Source organism: Xiphias gladius, chromosome 11, assembly GCF_016859285.1.
Source record: "Xiphias gladius isolate SHS-SW01 ecotype Sanya breed wild chromosome 11, ASM1685928v1, whole genome shotgun sequence".
In the NCBI taxonomy this organism is placed as follows: domain Eukaryota; kingdom Metazoa; phylum Chordata; class Actinopteri; order Istiophoriformes; family Xiphiidae; genus Xiphias; species Xiphias gladius.
Window position 1 is genome coordinate 18,106,584 of NC_053410.1, and position 15,010 is coordinate 18,121,593.

Here is a 15,010-nt window from a genome sequence, read left to right on the forward strand (position 1 = left end):
ACTAAGAAACTAAGGCCTCTGGACTATTCCTCTTTATGAAATTTTGCACAGATTACACAAATGAAGCGGTTAAAATAGTGTGAAATAGGAGATATTCATGTGGTCTGTGCCTCAGTTTTTTGTTGTTGTTTTGTTTTTGTTTTTTTTACTGTTTCTAATTGTTGGTAAGAAATTATTAATGCAACAACAATGTTTAGTGGGGCCAGATGAGGCAGAAATTTTGTTGAGACCTAATTCCACTGATCAGTTTTTTTTGTGGACCAGCACAAGTTTCAGCTCCAGAGAATGTGGGCTACACCTGGGCCAGTCATCATGGGCCATCACTCAAAGCCAGGTGGGGGGGTGAGACAGGTGAGCCAGTACACGCTGTCTGGTGAGGGTGTGGGGACAGCTTATCTGCATATATAACAGATGACACAGACCACACAGGCACACGAAAAGACAGTCGCAGAAAGACGGCAGGTCTTACAAGCCTCTAAAATGTCGGGAATTGTAGCAAAACTCCAGCACAGCCGAGAGCGGTCGCTCGGCATCGGATCCAACTCTCAAGCGGTGAGGCACCTGAACCAGGACTTTGAGTCGCTGAGGAGCGGCTGTCTGGCGAGGGGCCAGCTGTTCGAGGACGACTGCTTTGAAGCTCTGCCCTCATCCTTAGGGTTCAATGAACTGGGACCAAATTCCGACAAGGTCCTTGGCATCACCTGGAAGAGGCCCACGGTGGGTACAGTGGCTGCGGCAGGTGGCTACCGCCATGTGTTTCTTGAAAGCCGAAAACCAGCGATCATTTATGTCCTATGTGCACTGTAAACAGCTTAATGAGTATTATTCTGAATGAAGGTTTGTGGGAGTACTTTAAAAAAAAAAAAAAAAAAAAAAAAAAATATATATATATATATATATATATATATATATATATATATATGTGTATGTGTATGTGTATGTGTATGTGTGTGTGTGTGTGTGTGTGTGTGTGTGTGTGTGTGTGTATGTATGTATGTATGTATGTATATGTGAAGTCACATATGGTGAAACACTGGTTTTATAATCAATGCTTACTGCTGCAGTTCAGTGATGCAAGCCAGTCCCCGTTTATCAACATTTCAGATGGGGTTTTTTTTGGGGGGTTTTTTTGTAGTTTTTATCTTGATTTTTATAAGCGAATATTTCCGTTTCTTGTTATGAAAAAGTGAAAGACGTGTCCATTTTGGCTATGAAGGATAAAAAAACAAAACAAACACAAAACTGCAATCTTGTTTAATCTTGTTTAGGTGTGATTCAATGCAATTGTGTTGTTTTCCTGCAGCATGTTAGCACCCAAAAAATGCTACCTATCACACCATAGCTATATGAGTAAAGAAATGCACAATTGTGATATCCAGCAAAACACAATGACGGTGGATAGCAAATTATAAACCAAATTAAAAGTGTTTTCACTCATTTGTTTCTCCTCTTTTTCCCTCAGGAGTTATGTTCCAAACCAAAATTCATAGCTGAAAATGCTACCAGGACTGATATTTGTCAAGGAGCACTTGGTGAGACACGCATTCAGATGGCAGAGTTAGATATCGACATTATTTGTTTCCATATATTTCCATCTTCAGAAATTCCAAAACATTTGAATGGCTTTGCATGCATATCTCAGACCATCACAGTTAGCAGATATGAGTAAGGCATCCGCTCATGTCGACTCGCTTCTGTACATCACTGCCATCTTGCTTATCTGGGATGTTTGCTTGTATGTCTGGGACTTTACACTGAAATGACATCTAAACGTCATAACTCTTAGTAAATTCCTGCGCACTGAAATCAGCTGTCACTGTGTAAAAAGCGTCTTGTCAGACCTCCTTCAGTCTTCCCTGTCTACACCCAGTCCGGCAGAATGGATGCATACAGAATGTGCGTAGGACTGAAGTTTGTTTGCAGCTGCTGAGCAATGTGGGCAATGTGAGAGAGCCATAACTTTGCACAGCTGAGGTGTGTGTGCAAACAAGCTGCATATCTACTAAGTTTTGGAGATGTCTCATAATGACAAAATGATTATAGCATGTAAACATGAAATCTTCTGTATTTTATACGAGCTTTTACACAGGAGTTCCCTTTATTCTAAGACTGTTAACTTGTGGTCAGGTGACTGCTGGCTCCTGGCAGCTATCGCCTCCTTGACTCTCAACAAGCAGGTTTTGTCTCGGGTTGTCCCCCATGACCAAAGCTTTGAGGAGAACTATGCTGGCATCTTTCACTTTGAGGTACAGTACTTTGACACACCACTGCTTTATTCTTTTAGAGCCAAAGAGGCGCAAACAGCCTGGATTTTACTCGTGTCTTCTCTGTGGTTCTCAGTTCTGGCAGTTTGGCGAGTGGGTGGATGTGGTGGTCGATGACCGTTTGCCCACCAGAGATGGCAAGCTGCTGTTTGTCCACTCGGAGGAGGGCTCCGAGTTTTGGAGTGCACTGCTGGAGAAGGCCTACGCCAAGTATGGAGGAATAGAACATCTGGATATCTTTCTGTCCGTTTCAGTGTCTCTTTCTGGTCTAGTCCATCATGAATCCTTTCCCCTTTAGGCTAAATGGATGCTACGAAGCTCTTTCTGGAGGCAGCACCATTGAGGGTTTCGAGGACTTCACCGGAGGCATAGCTGAGAGGCATGACTTGAGCAGGGCAGATCCCCATCTCTTCAAAATCATTAAGAAGGCCTTGGACAGAGGCTCCCTTGTGGGATGCTCCATTAATGTTTGTTTGAGCTTCTCGTTTTACTCTCATGCAGCCTGGCGGGTATAGTCATGGCATCTGGTAGTTTTTACCCCACAAGTTTTTCCTCTCCATCCCAGATCAGCAGCACGGCTGACTCCGAAGCTGTCACATATTGCAAGCTGGTGAAGGGCCATGCCTATTCGGTGACAGGAGCGGAGCAGGTGAGCAAATGTGTATGTCTACTGTATATTAAGTCCAGGTACAAGTGAAGCTGCAGTGGCTACTTTGGCAAATATGCTGTATATTGTAATAGATTTTACAATTTGTTTAGCAGCAGTATGATTTATTTGCTAGGTTTACCCCTTTTATCTTATTTATATTGTTTTTACAGTTTACCCTTCATCTTTTTTTCTGATTGAGAGTAATTGACACCTTATTCTGTGTCAGGTGGAGTACAGGGGAGACATGGTGCAGCTGATCAGGATTAGAAACCCATGGGGTCAGGTGGAGTGGAATGGACCCTGGAGTGACAAGTGAGTGTTGTGTACTTGTGGGGACTTTTAAGAGCAGGAAATGAAATAAACACACTTATATTAGCTCCAAGTGAGCTCTACTTGTTATGATTGGCAACCACTCCAGAGAGATTTTAGCCAAATTAGCAGTGTGTGGATCTAGGGATGCCAGTGTGGGTTGCTCAGTGAGTCCATTACTTGGGTCTAGAATGAAATATCACAACAATTATTGGATAGATGCCATGTCATTTGGTACAAATATCCGTGGTCCCCAGAGGATGAATCCTAATGACTTTATTGATCCCCTGACTTTACACTGAATGCCATTAGCAAACAAAGTTTTCACTTGAAATATCTCAAATTGTATTGGGTGTATTTTTGAAGGACATGCATGATTCCTGGATAATGTGTACTAATGACTTTGGTGATCCCCTGACCTCCTCTAGAACCATCGGCAGATTGACATTTGTGGTTTTGAGTGAAATATCTCAACAACTATTGGATGGATTACCATGAAATAGGTGCAGACATTCATGGTTAAACATTTAAATTAGTCCATTACAGTTTTTTTTTTTTTTTTTTTTAAGGACCAGACACCTGCAGAACTTATGACATTCCCATCAGCCTCAGCTGTACTTTGTGTTTTACTGCTAATCACCAAATGTTAGCACGATTACATGCAAAACTAAGATTGTGAACATGGAAATATTATACCTGCTAAATATCAGCATATTAATATATCTATTGTGAGCATGTTAGCACGCTGACATTAGCATTGAGTTGAAAGAACCAGTGTGCCTAGGTAGAGATTAGCATGGATGTAGACACTATAGTCTTGTTACTGGCCACATACGAACGCAAGTGCACTTTCAATAACTATCATGCCAATCTTAAAGAGATACGAGCTAATTTTTTACCTCCTCTATACTGAAAGGTCATTTCAATTGTTTAAAATGTGGCTCGACTCCATATTAGACTGAGCTGTGGAACTGTGACAGGAGTATCAATTAAATTTTGAATTTTACTGCTTCCAACTGTTTAACTAACTACTCCTGACTTTTTTTAGCTCCAAGAGTGAGCCTTTTTATTTGTGCAAAAAGCTATACAAATTACAATTCAGAGTTAGGTGCAGTCCTATTGTTTATCTTTTCCATGTTTCTTTTGTTTCTAGTTCTTCCAATTGGATTTATGTGAATGGTGATGATCGGCAGAGACTGACCAACCGTTCTGAGGACGGGGAGTTCTGGTAAATCTCGCTGAAACACTTTTCCTAACCAAACTCCGTACACCAAAAGTTGGTCTACAATGCAGTTTAATCTAATTAAAGGAGGTGATTAGTTTTTCCATTTTCCTCATACTGCTTTTTCCACAGGATGTCATTTTCTGACTTCCTGCGCCAATATTCTCGCCTTGAGATTTGCAACCTCACCCCTGATGCTCTCACGGGCGATGAGTTCAAGAAATGGGCAGAGCGCGAGTTCGAAGAGTCATGGAGAAGGAGCGTGTCAGCCGGTGGCTGCAGAAACTATCCAAGTACAACCCGTTTCAAAATCTTCCCTCCAGATTTTGGTTTACACGGTTCATAAACCAACATACAGACCCTACTAACCCTAGCTTCCCTTCCTAGATTCCTTCTGGATGAATCCCCAGTTTGTCATAAAGCTGGGTGAGGTGGACGATGACCCTGATGATGGTGAGGAGGGCTGCACTTTCATTGTGGGCTTGATGCAGAAGAACAAGCGCTGTATGAGGAAAATAGGGGAGGAATTGGAGACCATCGGCTTTGCCATCTATGAGGTAAGGAGCAGTCTTTAAGATGATAATGTCAGTGATAATACTTGTGTCAGTATTTGTAACCTGTTCACCTCTTCTTAAATTTGATTTTGTTTTTATCTTTTTCTAGCTGCCTGAGGAGGTATGTATGCAAAGATGAAGACACTTGATGAACTTGTTGATGGGAGCCCTCATTTTTCATTAAGAATGAGTATTCAGATGTTACATTATCTTTCATTTTTCAGCCCTGAAAATTAAAAGTGTCATGCAGATACTTACACATTATAAAAAATTAAAAAAAAAGTAGGCAGTCAGATGGAAGGTATACAGTGCCCTCATGTGACCATACTGCACGTGTTTCATTTTCCAGTACTCTGGCAAAAGGCAGGTGCACCTGAAGAAAAACTTTTTCCTGTACAACCGTTCGGCTGCACGCTCCGGGAACTTCACCAACCTGCGCGAAGTGTGCAACCGCTTCTGTCTGCCCCCTGGAGAATACCTCATCGTCCCCTCCACCTTTGAGCCCAACAAGAATGGAGACTTTTATATGCGGGTGTTCTCTGAGAAACAGGCTCATTTCCAGTATGTTAGTTTCACAAATAAATGCAATTTCCGTTATGACAAAGATAATCAAGATGATCATAAAACTGTAACTTCTCGCTTTCAGAGAGATTGATGATCCTGTGGACTGCCATGTTGAGCAGGTAAAATCTATCCCTTGATGCATGCTTTTTAAGATTAATATTGATGTTAATATTTTAACAAAGAAGAAAAATGTATTACTTTGTCATTTCTAGATTGATATTGATGAAGATGACATCAGTGACAGATTCAAGAGATTGTTCGGAAAGCTTGCTGGACATGTAAGGAAGTTTAAGATTTGATACGTCATCTTATGGTCTCCAGTCATTGTTCCTATGATTGGATTTACACAGTCTCCCTGTCATATGCTCCTTAGGATGTGGAGATTTCTGTATTTGAGCTGCAGAGAATTCTCAACAGAGTGGTGGTGAAGCGTAAGCGAAATGATTTCTTTCTCTTCTTTCAGGCAAGTTCAGTATGTGCATTAATGTATGTGCATCTGACACTCACAGCAATGTATCCCCGTGTTTTATTCATTCTCAGGAGATGACATCAAAACCAATGGGTTTAGCCTGGCGACTTGCCACAACATGGTCAATCTGCTGGATGTATCCTTCCTTCCTGTTCATAGTTATGAGAGGAGAAATTCACGGAATCTTTCACCTCTTAACATCAAGTTCTCCCCTTTTTGCTATCCCTTAAGTTGCTTCAAAAGAATAGAGTTCCATGCGTGAAATGCAGTATACGGCTACTGCGAGCAGCCAGTTAGTTTAGCTTGCGACAAACACTGAAAACAATGGCTGCACGGAACAAGTTTACTGACTGACCCACCAGCAAAGTCATGTCTGATAGGGGGCCAGAACCTGCCACACATTACTCCGTGTGGGGGCATGTTACAGCTTTCCTTAACATTTTTCCTCCACAGAAAGATGGAAGCGGCAAGCTGGGATTGGTAGAATTTAAGATCCTGTGGACAAAGATAGAGAAGTTCATGGTGTGCTCCTTAATTGTCTGGATTGACATTAACATACAGTGTGTAACATACATTAGATTATTAGTAGAATTGTGATGGCCCATGAACATGTTGTGCTCTCTAATAGGATCTGTACAAAGAGAGAGACACAGACCAAAGTGGCAGTATGAGCGCCTCTGAGATGCGGATGGCTGTTGAGGCTGCAGGTGAAAAGTCTGTCTCACTAATTCTATTTTGCGTCCTCACCACTGTACACTTGTTCCTCCACCACTTAAGTGAGTAGAGGATACTGGTGAGGTTTGGGGAAACTCAAAGATTTACATGAAACAGTCAGGTGTGTGAATTTCTTGGCCATGGTGTGTTTCTGCATCTTACCCGTCAGTTCATCTTGTTGCATTTTGACAGGTTTCTTTCTCAACAACGCTCTGCATCAGATCATTGTGGCCCGCTACAGTGAACCAAACCTCACCATTGACTTTGACAACTTTGTGGGCAGCCTGATCCGCTTAGAGTCTCTCTTCAGTGAGTTTTTGTCCTTGTCACCACATTCTTATCCTACTGCCCATGCAGACGTCATGTAGAGTTCTGATGCTTACTTTCATTCACGACAGACACCTTCCAGACCCTGAACAAGGATGGGTCTGGTGAGATAGAGCTGAGTTTTATGCAGGTAAGAGCCTATTTGTGATGGGGGGGGGGAATTAAGCGATGGTTTTTGGATCACAAAGTGACTAATGCTTGTGTTTTCATCTACAGTGGCTGACTCTGGCGATGGTGTAGAGGAGCTCTGACTGTTTACAGTTGAAGAATCCAGACTTGTGTTGAACATTCACTATATTTGAAGATTTGCTTAACGTTTTCTAGTGAATGTCAGTTTGTCTCTTGTGTGCAACTCAATCAATGGATACCCGTTTTGAGAGAAAATAATTATTGATGCTTTGATTATCCACAAATACAATGAGGCCACAATCTCCCCCAAATAATAACATGTTTATTTAGTACTCAATAAAAAAGATAGTTAGGTTTGTATGGCCTCTGTTCTTTCAAGTGGTAACTTAAAGGACCTAGTTCGACATTTATGGAAATATTCACTTTCTTGCCAAGAGTTAAAGAGAAGATTGATACCACTCCTGTATCAGTATGGTAAGCTACAGCCAGTAGCTGATTAGCTAAGCTTAGCATAAATACTGGGATACAGCTAGCCTGGCTCTGTCCAAACGGGTACCAACATCCTCCCAACAGCACCTCTCAAACTCACTAATTGACAAGTTATACCGCATTTATTTGATCTGTACAATAATCAGACCCCCACAAATCTGTGTGCAGCGTAACGTATGGGAGAAAGCAGGGTTCGCAACTGTCCTGGGGTGTCTTAGACATGACCTTAAGAACAATCTTACATTGACTTAAGAGTCAAAAAGCTCTAAAGTAAAAAGTAAGACTCATATAAAGAGGCTAAAAGCAAATTTAGCAAAGTTGACTCATCCAATGGCAGGCCTCCAAAGGTGACATGATTACGGCTACTCTTCATTCATTCTATCCAAATTTAATATGCTTCAATACATTGCATTATGCAAGACTTTGCTATATATCATTTAATACATACAATATGTGGGAAATTATTCAAAAAATTCTTAAATGAATTCAAGAAGGACAAAGGAACCATTTTAAGTAGGAACCATCTGTGGAGGTCTTCTACAATGTTTGTATGTTAATTAGATACGCCTTTGATTGATACTGTTTTTTTTCCAAAACAGAGAAAACAGGAGTCAACCTGAGAAATGAATCCTTTCCTTAAAAAGTTACATTTATGTATTTGCCATCTATTTTCTTATTCATTGTCTTTCTTTCAGAACACTGATGCACAAATTTACCTCTTCATACACGCCGGCCCTGGTCTTTGGCGGCAGATTTTATCATTCTCCACAGAGTACGACAGATTTAAACATCTCATGTAACGTGGCAAATTCAGTACTTGAGTACTTCAGTAATTAACCAGCAGATGTCAGAGTTGTCATGGACTTGGGCTTGCTGCTTTGACGTCACTGACCGGGTTGTGGCCAACCTTGCGTGTAGCAGCATGAAGTTTTCTAGTCACAGAGAGCTATGCAGCAGCCATTTCCTGCCCCGTGTGGTTCAGGGTTGTGTTTCCTCCTTCACTACTCTGAAAATTTGCTGCTGGTTGCCACTGGCTCTGGTAGTCAGACCTTACCACAGTTAGGATACTAAACCTAAAAAACAACCCTCCAGCCACCAAATGAGAGCTTTCTGTGGATAACTCTTTCATACTTTTGCTAAACTGTTTGACATATATTACTGATATTTCTGTTTTTCCTAATGATTCACAGATTCTAGTGCTTCTTATGCAAGTGTCAGCCAGTAAGCTATGGCATGTGCTGACATTTAAACAATCTGCTTTTGGAACAGGATGTGGGATGGGCCTCTGACTATGTAAACCACTAATCCACACAGAAGAAGGAAAGCTACTGTGATGCTGAAGAAGAGTATTGGTATTTAAAAATAGTCACTGTAGAGGAGGGGGTTAATATGAACTAAACTCTCCAGCAAAAGGACCTAAACTATGTGTTTTATTTAAAAAAAAGATCAATATTATTCTCTCGCCTGCCAATAAGCCAGTTCTGCAGTTTATACATGAAAATGTATAATCGTTGGCAGTTGGGGTTTTTTCATTTAGTGGTGCCAACCAAAGCATGTTGTAACAGCATTGCAAATTTTGGACTACACATTTTCCTCATCAGAGCGCTGAGGAAGTACTTTATGGGAGGGTGTGTGAGCCCTAAATATTCTAAGATCTTTACTCCCAAGTGATCACATCTGACTGACATTCTGAATGTAGCTATTTTTAAGTTATACGCAACAAATATTTGGGCATAACAGAGAGAATAAGCTCTACTTATTCATTGTTTGTATTTTAGATCACTAGTCCATCAGGGTGCTACCAGCCAAGAAAAAAGTAACCTATGAATGAATAAATATGTTGGGTGAAAACTCACAAATTTCTTCTTAGACTTATCTTTTACGTAATTCTAAAGGAGCAGTACAGAAAAAACACACGGACCTAAATAATAAAATCCCATTTGGCATGGTTCGTAATTAGGTAAAAAGTGTAGTTAAGTAAATGTGCAAATGTATAAGCATCAATATATACTTAAAGTACCCAAAGTAAAAGCATTCATAATGCAGAATGACCCATTTCAGAATAATGTATAATATATTATTTGATTATAAATATTGATTTAGTAAAGTGTACATCACTTTAATGTTGCAGCTGCTAAATGTGGGGCTAATTTTAATTAAAAGGCATGGTGTGGGAGCAGAGGAAAGTGGCAGGGGTCCAAGGTCCCCCTCCTGTGAACTGGGCCGCTAATTCCTAGCCACGCTCCTGGAATTTACAGAGAAGTTCCAGATTTTATTACTGTAAAGACAGACATGAACAAGAGTAATTATAACGTCAAAATGCCCAGTTATAATGCATTTTCCTTTTTGTTTCTTGTTTTCTTATTTGACCCGATGAAAATCTGACCGGGGTCAAACTGTTGTCCTTTTACTTGTCTATACAGTCTTTGAATTGCTGCAGTTTTTCCAACAGCCAGGCACCTGCATGCCATATATGTATAATTCCACTCTTTTTTTATGGGACATACTTTTGGCCTCTGAAACAGAGGGAAGAACGGGCCTGGCGCAGAGTCTGCACTCCCATTTTGAGCACACCAGAGTCACTTTTGGTGAGACATGCAAACTGCACTGACTCATCAGTCTTCACAGAACGTGACTGCAGAAAAACATCCATGAAAGTTGAGTTGACAAACGAAAATTATCATTCCAAGTTCATATCATTCACACCGATGCTCTTAGGTGGTAAATATGTGTAACGTTTGCTGCGTTTAGTGTAGAACTGGACTGAAACCAATCAAATCTCCGTCTATCTGACTACTGACTATTGGAATCTGATAGAGACGTAACATCCCTCTTTCCACAGGTAGATAAAAACTTCTGGCACATCTGTGCACTCATCCTACCTTTTACCTTATAAGGCCATTGAAATGGATCTAAGCAGCCGATGAGTTAGAAATGTGGACATGGTTGTTCTCCATATAAGGATTTTATTTGCCGCTCCCACCCACCCATGACGGGCTCAAGCTCACCTGGAGTTACTACCTAAAAAGGAAGATCTCTACCTCTGCTAAGCTAAAGCAGATGTAAAAGGGGACAGAAATGTGTGTACTTTGCCAGGCAATGAAGCACATATATTCATTGTGATTTAGGCTTCAAATGTAATGTGATTAAATGCATTTGCTGAGGGTGCAGCTGAAAACTGTCACACCTGGGAAGAGAGGGGTGGGCCTACTTTTGGAGGTGTGCTCATTTACCACAGCTCCTCCTCCATGAGTCAACCTGCTCTCCTTCCTTGTGACCCTTCAGCATTTTGACTACTGCTGCCATTTTTTTCTCTGCTGCCTGCTCCCTCACACATCAGAAGCAAAATGGTGAGTAGCTTTCACAAAGAATTTGGCTGGATTAACTTCTGCTGTGTCAGTTAACAACTTCTTTGTGATTTGAGTGCACCACTGGACATTTGTAATCTAGAAAAGATGACATTTGAAATGCCATATTTTCATTTTGGAAAAAAACAAACAAACAGAAAAAACAACCAATGTGTAACCTCAGAGAAGCTGGGTTGTCAGTGTATCTAGAGTCTAATTTTAGTTTGATGGGTTTTTTTTTTTTTTTTTTTTTTTTTTTTTCTTTTGAGAAAAAAGGTTTGAGTGAAAGGAGAGTTTAGTGCTTGAAAGGGCTTGTTCAAGGTGTGGTTTTGCCTCCAAAATGGTGGGAGCTTTGTTCGTGCTTCAAACTTTTTGTCTGAGAGAATCCCTTGGGGCGGTCTTTCTTGTGCTAACTTGTTCCACAATGACTGGAATGTGACAGAGCCAAGGCCTTGAAAATTCATAGGGAAGCAACATACGTGACATGTTACTGCTAAAAAGCTGGTAGAATATTTGCACACTGAAGTGCTTCAATAGCGTTAACACTTCTCTCCAAAGTCTAGTTTTGAAGAACTTCCTGTTTCTTCATCTTTCAGTTCTGCTTTCCGTCTCAAAACCAAAGTACAAGTGAACATCATCTGCTGAAATATGAGCCAAGGCCCAAATCTTCTCCAACGTGTTCATAGTGCGATAGCCTTACATCGTTTTTCCCATTTGACGAGAACGTATACACGTACCTGGCAAATTAGACTCGGTGCTTGACATCCTAAATCCCAAGATTAAATTGATTTAAGGTGGTACTCTTGAGAGAAAAGTATTGAAATGAATGAAATTCAACCATTTGCATTTTCTTTAGACGTACCGTTCCTACTGTCATTCAAAACGCACAATCTTACGGTTGCAGCAGTAAAACTCAAGTACATATAAGTTACAAAAGCAATTATATCTACTTTTTTTTTCTTTTCTGTTGTGTTTCTCTAATGATCTGTCTTAAAGCATTGGTACGTGGAACATAAGAGACATTTTGAATTTCTGTAGTTCACCGACATGTGACCTGTTGGGTTAAGACGTGTTGACAAAACCAGTCATGACAAGGGGTTTGATCGTCTTTTTTTTTTTTTTTTTTTTTTTTGCACTAAATACTGATATTCAATGTTTTGTGTTTTCTCAAAACAGACGTCTGGGGTACAAGTCTCTGACAAAGTGAAGGACATCTACAATGAAATGAAAGTCGTGAAAAGTGATGCTGATCAGAGCGAACGCATAAGATTGGTGGTATTTGAAATCAACAATGGTTACATTGAAGTGGAGAAGGGCAAAATCTTCCGGGAAAAGGATCTGGAAGAGGTGGAAGATGTATTCAAGTTCTTCCTGAGTCTGCTGGATCCACATCAGTGCCGCTACATGCTGTATGACTGCCACTTTGAAACCAAGGAATCTAGTAGGAAAGAAGAACTGGTCTTTGTGATGTGGTAGGTCCTCGTATTGCAGCTGAAGCGTAGCTACTCGTAAATTTATTTTGCCAGCTGCATCCTCAACTGATTGGAGACTGCAGAGAGTTGGCTAGCAATATGATCTTGGGAAAATTCTCACACGTCTTCAAGAGCCAATCTTGTGCTGAGGAGGCATATTCTTGTGTGTTTATGTTACAGTAAACAGTTAATGACATAACAAAGATAATGATTTCTCTTCATTTCAGGGCTCCCGAAGAAGCAACCATCAAAGAAAAAATGAACTACGCTAGCTCAAAAGAATCCATAAGGAAGGTCCTGACAGGTAAATGTTTTTCCACTTTGTTGAATTTTGTCAAATCATACTTCCCTCCTTTTTTTTTCTTTTTTTTTTCTTTCCTTAATACACTGACTCTGGCACAATCTCCACAATTCAAGATTCTACAATCACAGCTTTATTTCACTACATTGATAAACTTTTACAAACACTGTATTTATTAGACTTTTCTAGATGGTGATATTGTTTACATTCAAGTTGAGTGGTCTTTTTTTTTTTTTTTTTTAATGTCTTCAACAGGTATCAAACACGAGCTGCAGATGAATGACTTTGCAGATTACGGCGACAGGGATCATTTTGCAGAAAAAGTGGGGAAAGGCGTCATCAAAGTTGAGGGCCACACTGTGAAACCTGTGTTAGGTGGGGCTAAGTACTGATTGAACCATCTTTCCCCTATTTCATGACAAGGTCACTTTAAAGGAATTTGAGATGATAACACCAAAGTTTTTTTTTTTTTGATCAGTTCCACAAAGCCTTAAGGGCAGGGTTGGGCTCTGAATGGAATTAAATTCCTGTAACCTCTGATGTCTATGTCCTACTAAAATGTCCAGTCACACCAGTTTGGCTGTGAAATCAGCCTTGTTCAGATGTGATTTTAGTCATTATTTGACATACCCATATATTGATACTATTGTCTGTCACTTGACTGAGTAATTTGCTGTTTTTATGTATATACATACTGTTTGAATCCCAGTGTCTCGTCTTCCTTTTAGATTGGTTAATAAGGACTTTTTCACTGGCATATAACTATATCCTGTAAAATAGCCTGGACACCCTACTAAAGTTTACTAGGTCAAAATGGCTGGGCCTGTAGGTTTGACATGTATCTGTTTTTCTAGACTGTTACACTTTGAGGGACCCCTATAAACAATAGTATGACTTTTACAAAGAAAAATAAATGTTTTCATGAAAATGCAGCATATGGTGCACTGTCTGAGTATTGTCAAATAAAAATGCAATCAATTGTGTGCTGTTTTCTTTTTTTTTTTTTTTTTTTTTTTTTGCTACCGAGTCTCCATTTTTAAATGAGTTAATTTAAGGACTGACAAAGTAATACTGGTACTCTGGCCTTTATTTGCACCATGAGATTGGTTTTGCAGGAGTCATTTAAATTACAACCCATGTTTACTGCTGGTGTCTAGTTATTCGGTGAAAATGAAGCCTTCCAAAAAAAAACAAGTACTGATGGAGGCTATCATTAACAGATACTTGGAAGCCGGTCTTCGTGCCTGGATGTATAGCACGATTCTGTCAGTGTCAGGCCAGATTTACTGGGTCACCCAAATGACTCTGGGCTTAACCCAGGTTTTAAGGTGTAGCTTGAGTTAAACGAAGTACTGACAGCCAGCGTCACCATTTAGTTTAAAGGAATAGTTTGACATTTTGGGAAATGCGCTAACTGGCTTTCTTGGCGAGAGTCAGATGAGAAAATTGGTACCACTCTCGTGTCTGTTCACTAAATATGTGCTGGAGCTGGAGCTGTTAGCTGCTTAGCTTAGCTTAGCATAAAAACTTGCAAAACCAGCGGAGACTCCATGAAGTTTATATGTAAATCCTTGTTTAAGAAAAAAAAAAGTGAATTGCCATTTTAACACTTTTTTAAGCACATTTCTCCACAGATTAAAAAGAAAAAACCAAAACAAGATATACTATGCTAATTAATTGTGCTGGTATGTTTAGACATGCTGGTAGTGGCTTTTGTTACCTTCAGACCAAGCAAAAGTACCCATTTTACTGTTTCCGGTCTTTATGCTAAGCTCCAGCTAACCGGCTCCAGCTTCATATTTATCATAGAGACATGAGAGTGGTATCAATCTTCTCATCTTACACTCAGCAAGACAGCAAATGAGCATATTTCCCAAAATGTCAAACTATTCCTTTCATGTTTTGTAGTGCTTTTAAAAGTTGTCGTCACATATGAACCCAAATGTTAAACCACTGCCATAGTGATTGTTTGTTTCTATTTTTTTCTCATTCACTAGTGAGTTTATTTGTATCTTTTACTCAATATTCCACAGCAGTTTACTTTTACTTCCCCAAATAGTTTTGTCACAAACATTTACTTGTTTGAAATATCTAAATAATGCAAAACCTGGCAGGTCTGCTTCATTTTGCAAGTGGCCACAATGAAATAAGGACCAAATAGTTTGTTTCTGTTCAGATTTGCTTTTTTACTCAACCTCGC

At 40.0% G+C, this 15,010-nt stretch overlaps 2 protein-coding genes across 2 annotated transcripts; both read left to right on the forward strand.

Moving 5' to 3' along the window:
* Positions 1-331: 331 nt before the first annotated feature.
* Positions 332-7,559, forward strand: LOC120796274 (calpain-2 catalytic subunit-like). The gene is made up of 21 exons (XM_040138908.1): positions 332-717; positions 1,463-1,532; positions 2,128-2,246; positions 2,341-2,474; positions 2,563-2,731; positions 2,830-2,913; positions 3,140-3,225; positions 4,376-4,450; positions 4,577-4,737; positions 4,832-5,001; positions 5,108-5,119; positions 5,348-5,559; positions 5,645-5,681; positions 5,775-5,840; positions 5,936-5,993; positions 6,103-6,167; positions 6,485-6,553; positions 6,660-6,738; positions 6,938-7,054; positions 7,144-7,202; positions 7,289-7,559. The coding sequence occupies exons 1-21, from the start codon at positions 412-414 to the stop codon at positions 7,310-7,312; spliced, it is 2,172 nt and encodes a 723-aa protein (XP_039994842.1). The 5' UTR covers positions 332-411; the 3' UTR covers positions 7,313-7,559.
* A 3,348-nt stretch (positions 7,560-10,907) lies between these two features.
* cfl1l (cofilin 1 (non-muscle), like) lies at positions 10,908-13,793 on the forward strand. The gene is made up of 4 exons (XM_040138607.1): positions 10,908-11,040; positions 12,214-12,509; positions 12,737-12,813; positions 13,066-13,793. Exons 1-4 carry the CDS (start codon positions 11,038-11,040, stop codon positions 13,200-13,202), a joined length of 513 nt encoding a protein of 170 aa, XP_039994541.1. The 5' UTR covers positions 10,908-11,037; the 3' UTR covers positions 13,203-13,793.
* Positions 13,794-15,010: the final 1,217 nt, after the last annotated feature.